General features: G+C 40.3%; 1 protein-coding gene across 3 annotated transcripts in view; it reads right to left on the bottom strand.

Annotated features, from left to right (window-relative positions):
- OTUD4 (OTU deubiquitinase 4) overlaps positions 1-2,846 on the bottom strand; it is a 23,570-nt gene extending 20,724 nt beyond the window's left edge. For all 3 annotated transcript variants that reach the window (XM_026042615.1, XM_026042616.1, XM_026042619.1), the window contains exons 1-3: positions 2,275-2,846; positions 956-1,039; positions 262-312 (exon numbers count right to left, since the gene is read on the bottom strand). In XM_026042615.1, coding sequence (XP_025898400.1) covers positions 262-312; positions 956-1,039; positions 2,275-2,439 — 300 coding nt within the window. In that variant the 5' untranslated portion in view covers positions 2,440-2,846. The remainder of the gene's footprint in view (positions 1-261; positions 313-955; positions 1,040-2,274) is intronic.
- Positions 2,847-4,996: the final 2,150 nt, after the last annotated feature.

The following is a 4,996-nucleotide window of genomic DNA, read 5'->3' as shown; positions in this document are numbered from 1 at the left end:
GGGAGGGCAGGGGGGAATGCGGCATGTTATGTGGTTGTTTTAGGATTTTTGTTGTTGTTATGTTTTCCAGAGGCTGGAAACATTTGGAACCTCATTTCATGGAAAGATAAATATTTAAAATCAAGATATATATCTTCACACAATAGGGGACATATACATAGCAAAGACCTCAAACTCAGTCAAGTCAGTTGTTTTGTTTTTCCTGCAAAAGCTAACATCAATAAAAGTACTGCTTTCTAATAATAACCAAGTTCAACATACCTGTGGATTTTCCAAACATTTTAAGTACTCTTCAAAGGGCCCCTCTATGAACTGTATTAAAAAAATAGTACAAACCAATTATAATCTTTATTAGCGGAGCACACAGGATACATAGACCTGCTGTACTAATGATAAACTWTCAATAGAAACTTTAGAAAACTCCATCCTCAAAAAACTCACAATATAAATACAAGGCAATGCAAAACAAAGGAAGAAATGGTCAAAAATATAGGTCTGAGTTCCAGAAAGCAAGAATATCAACAGCTTGTAGATTATAACACAGTTCAGAAGGCAAATTTATTGTAAAACATTTAATCATCATAGGAACATTGTTATTTTTAACAAGTATATTATACAAAAATAAAATCATTTCACATTTTGATAGTATCACTAGAGGCTAAAAGAGTTGAAAGGTGTGTAAGTTTTTTGTTGTTTTGGGATTTTTTTTTTTTGCTCTAAATGAACATTAGTGCTCCTACTCTTCCCAGTATCCTTCTAGTCCAAGCAGTACAGATCTCTCTAAGATTTGAACATGAGTTACTACCATACAAGTCAGTTAACTTAAGGAGCATGGACTTTAAAAATTATAAACTAGCGCACAGCTACAACAAACTTTACACATTATAAAAGTGGAAGGAATAAAATAAGGTTTTAAAACAGTTAGGAGGAGAAAGAAAAAAGTACATATACTTACTGCTTCAAATTTCTCCCTATTTTTCCGAAGATAGTCTACACAAGCCATCCGTACATCGATATGCCGAGACTGACAGTGTAACACCTGTAAGAGGAAAAACGGAAGAAAATGACACTAGTTCTTATGATTTTTGAGGAAAGAGTATAAATAGTCAATTTCTGGATGCTAAATACTGCTTTGAAATAAACATTCTTAGAAATAAAACTATTCTAAGACATTTACTCAGAAGTGAAGTATTTATGCAAGTAAAATCTCAATTACCCAGCTAAAGATAATTAACAGCGGAATTCTCAAATATACGAAATTCAAAATTAAACTCCAAGAAGATTTACTGAGAGAAAGTATTAGAACAGCGTTTGTTGTCCTTTTCTGACCTCTCTGTAAATAACTTTATTTTACTTGATGAAGTAAGACTTTTTCACTGTGGAAAGGGATGATGAAATCTAGTACTGTGTGTCAAAACCAAAAACTAGCTAAATCCAAGAGTGCAGCATCACATTCCCTTGATTTAAGAGGTGTAGCTCTGTTGTCCAAACATTTATTTGGAAAGCAGAACTTCAAATTCCAGTACAAAACCTGCATTCTACTCTCTGTTCAAGTCAATAAGAACCAAGTATTAAAAATTCAAGGGGTGGAAAAAAAGTCTCAGTGGACTGAGGAAGAAGTCTCAAGACTTCAAGACATCAAGTCTCAAGACATCAAGAGATCAATGTATTCATTATTGCCCTGACATAAAAGTTACTTTCAGAACAATAACRCTTGTCTAACATCTTAAAATTTAGTAGAGAAAGTAGTAAAAAACAAAACAAAAACACACACCTATGTAGTAGCACAGGTGTTTTAATTCTCAAAACAGAAGCACCAAMACTCTCGCCACTGTTTGTTTTTTATTTAAGATGCTATCACTTTTTTCCTTCAAGTTACACCAAAACAAGGAAGGGAGAATTTAGCAGGAAGAATAAAATTGTTCATTTTCTCCAATAATACAACAAAACACTTAAAAGAATATAAACCTCTTAAGCTCCTCCTGCCAATTTCACTTTCCTACACAATTTTATATGTCCCCAAATACTGAAACCTCAAATGAAAACTGGAATCGATGTCAAACTAAAAAGCTTATTTTCTTAATGGTACATGAATGTTGTACACAATAGAATGTTTCTCTCAAAGACAGACACCTCCTCTCTTTTCTTGACACACAACTGTGTCATATTAACCTGTACTTGTTTGCATTTTAACATTAATTATCACCCACTACTAAGATTCACCATTTGCCATGCTTTTGTGAAAAGCAGCTTTATTTGAAAAAAAACAGCTACCTGCTCAGCCACAGCTCTGAAGAGACAAGATCCATCCTTGGCAACTCTCTTTCTATATAAGCCCTGAGATCKCAAGTAGCGGTCCATAGAAGTGTCTCCAGAAGCATCTGCGCCGCTGCTTGGATGACTCTGCTCCCCGCCATCTGCTTTACCTGCTGTCTCCATGTTTCCTGCTGAACACTGCCCCTCTCTTAGCCCCACATGGTATAGCAAACCCACGGGGTAGCTCTAAGGCCAGGCAAAGGGAACCACAGCAGGTGAGGACAGGGAGCACTGGCCTCTTTCTCTGCACTGGAGGCAGCAGCAGCAGCAACAGGAAAAGCAGCAGGTTTTAGGTTATCAACTTGCATGTGGGAATCGCAGGCTGAAGAACTTTCACTGAAGTCTAGACTTCTAGTCGCAGTGGCGCTTGCTGGCTTCTCTAGCAGGCTTAGCAGCAGTTCCTGGAAGCTGCTCCAGCAGGGTCCCGATCCGACCTCTTCCTCCAGGCAGCGATTTCCCAGTGTTTAGGTAGATGCAGCAGGCACTGGGGCTGCAGGCAGAAAACAAAAGAGAAAGGACATGTGCTACAGAGAAAAACAGGGCAATCTAAAGTTTATTTTCACTTTCAGCCGGCAGCCCGGGTGCTTCTGGGAGCTGTAGTCTCACACAGCAGGAAGCAGCAGCCTCCCCRACGCAAGCGCCTTGAGCCCTGGGCAAACAAACATGCTTTTTATTACAGTAAGTGACCTACACTATGTGTGGTATTTCAGGAACAGGTATTAGGCACTTGTGGAAACATTTTGATGTACACATTTTGACAAGAAAGAGAGCTTTCCAGGTGTGCAAAGCTTTACAAAGACTTGTAACTTACCTAAAGGGAAAGCTAGAAACACTCAGTTGCATGTGTGGTAAGTAAAATGTTGCCAGTTACTCTTTAGCTTAAGTTATTGGATTTTGAGATCAGAAAGAGTAGAGAAGTGAGAAAAAAATGACCCTTCTAGTCACTGAACCTAAACCAGACACSATGAGAAACTCTCAGAAAAACTCCTTATACTCTCATCCCCCTTCCTTTTGCTACTGCCCTCAAAATTCTCTTGGACAATCATGTAAAAATTCTAATTTTCACTTTTGGCTGACAGAAACAAGGCCTGGGAAAGCAATGATTGAAGTTGTGATGCAATCTGTATACAATAGTAACAGACTGGAAAGCAGGAATTACAAGCCAGACTGTGTATGGTAATAGTTCTATATCACCTGTATCAAACTTTTCTAAGGGGCCCAAGTTTACCAGCAAGGAGCCGGTCTACAGGAACCTGAAGAAATCTCCCAGCGGTCTCTATAGCACAGAAGCAAAAGAAAAGCCCTTATGACACCTGAGGTACAGAGAACCGTTTAAACCATGTGGGGATATAAGGCCTTTAAGACAGAGAATGTGAGGTATGGACACTAGGGAAGGACTGGAGGGAAAGCAAAAACTTCTCCCCAAAAGGGAGTGCTGAACTATAAACAACCACTGGCACTGCCTCAGCTGCCATATTTGCCTAAGAAATTAAATGTAACAGATTCCTGCATGCAGCAGTTGCTTTTTCCATAGATTCACACAGTACTAAATGCTTTTGTGAGCTGTCAAACTAGTATCCAGTTGCRGAATTTCTTTGAAATATTCGATTTCTCCCCATTCTACTAATCATCTATAGTGACAGAAGCACTCTCTTTAGCACATTCACAAACCTCATATTTGAGCCTTTTGTCACTGTGATTCAGAGACCAGTTAGACAAAAGGCAAATACCTCATATCTGTTCAGACACCTCATCATATTTGATAGAATCAAGAACACTTTTATATATGATTTATATATACATTATATAAATACTAGATTATATAAATCTATAYACTAGATTTATATATACAAATCTAGTTCTGTCACATAGTTGTCAGTTTCCCAAGAGCATGCYCTTTTTTGTGTCCAGTTCCTGAAGTCCATCAGGCAATGACCACCTACACACATTTTTGCTCATGCACTGCTACAAAAAGATGACATTTATTTCTAAAAAGGTAAAATTCCCACTGAAAAAAAAATGCCAATACATACACAATTTCAAAGGGTTATGGAGAAACATAATCAAAGGGCACCTAAAGTCCTTTAGAGCCTTAGGATGAATGTCACTTCAAAGTAAGGAGGTCAAGATGTCCAAATTCTAACTCAAGGGGSTAATCGGCAACAAGTTCATCAATACTTTCAACCTGTGCTGTCACCAAAGCAGCATCTGCAGATACTGGAGGTTCCTCTGCACCTACCGCTACTGTCCAGTCAGCTCAGGAAATTGACTCAACCAAAGAGCTTTTTATTATTATTATCTCTCTCTCTAGACAAGCTCAGCTGTATGATTCAACTCACTGCACGGCTGTGCTAACTGCAGGGCAAGGGGGTGCACTGCCGCCACCTCCTACCGCCTCACCCAACTGCAACCTTGAGAGAGGAGASCCGCTCTCGGCCAGCTTCACGTGCACCCTTCCCCGCTCCACACAGCTACGATTTAACCAAATAAATACACTGAATAATCATCTTTCCGGCCGGCAAATCACGCCGGGGCGAGCCACTCCCGGCGCTGGGGCAGACAGGCGGCCCCGGGGCCTGCGGCCACCACCACACTCCGAGCCCGCCGCAAGGGCAGCGGCTCCGCGGCCCAGGCGGGCCCGGCCGCCCCGGGCTGGGCCGGGCCTCGGGCGCGGGCCCAC

The sequence above is a fragment of the Nothoprocta perdicaria genome, unplaced genomic scaffold, assembly GCF_003342845.1.
Source record: "Nothoprocta perdicaria isolate Ctin4 unplaced genomic scaffold, notPer1 scaffold_31, whole genome shotgun sequence".
NCBI classification, from domain to species: domain Eukaryota; kingdom Metazoa; phylum Chordata; class Aves; order Tinamiformes; family Tinamidae; genus Nothoprocta; species Nothoprocta perdicaria.
The sequence above is the reverse complement of the archived record's forward strand: the minus strand, read 5'-3'. Positions and strand labels throughout refer to the sequence as shown.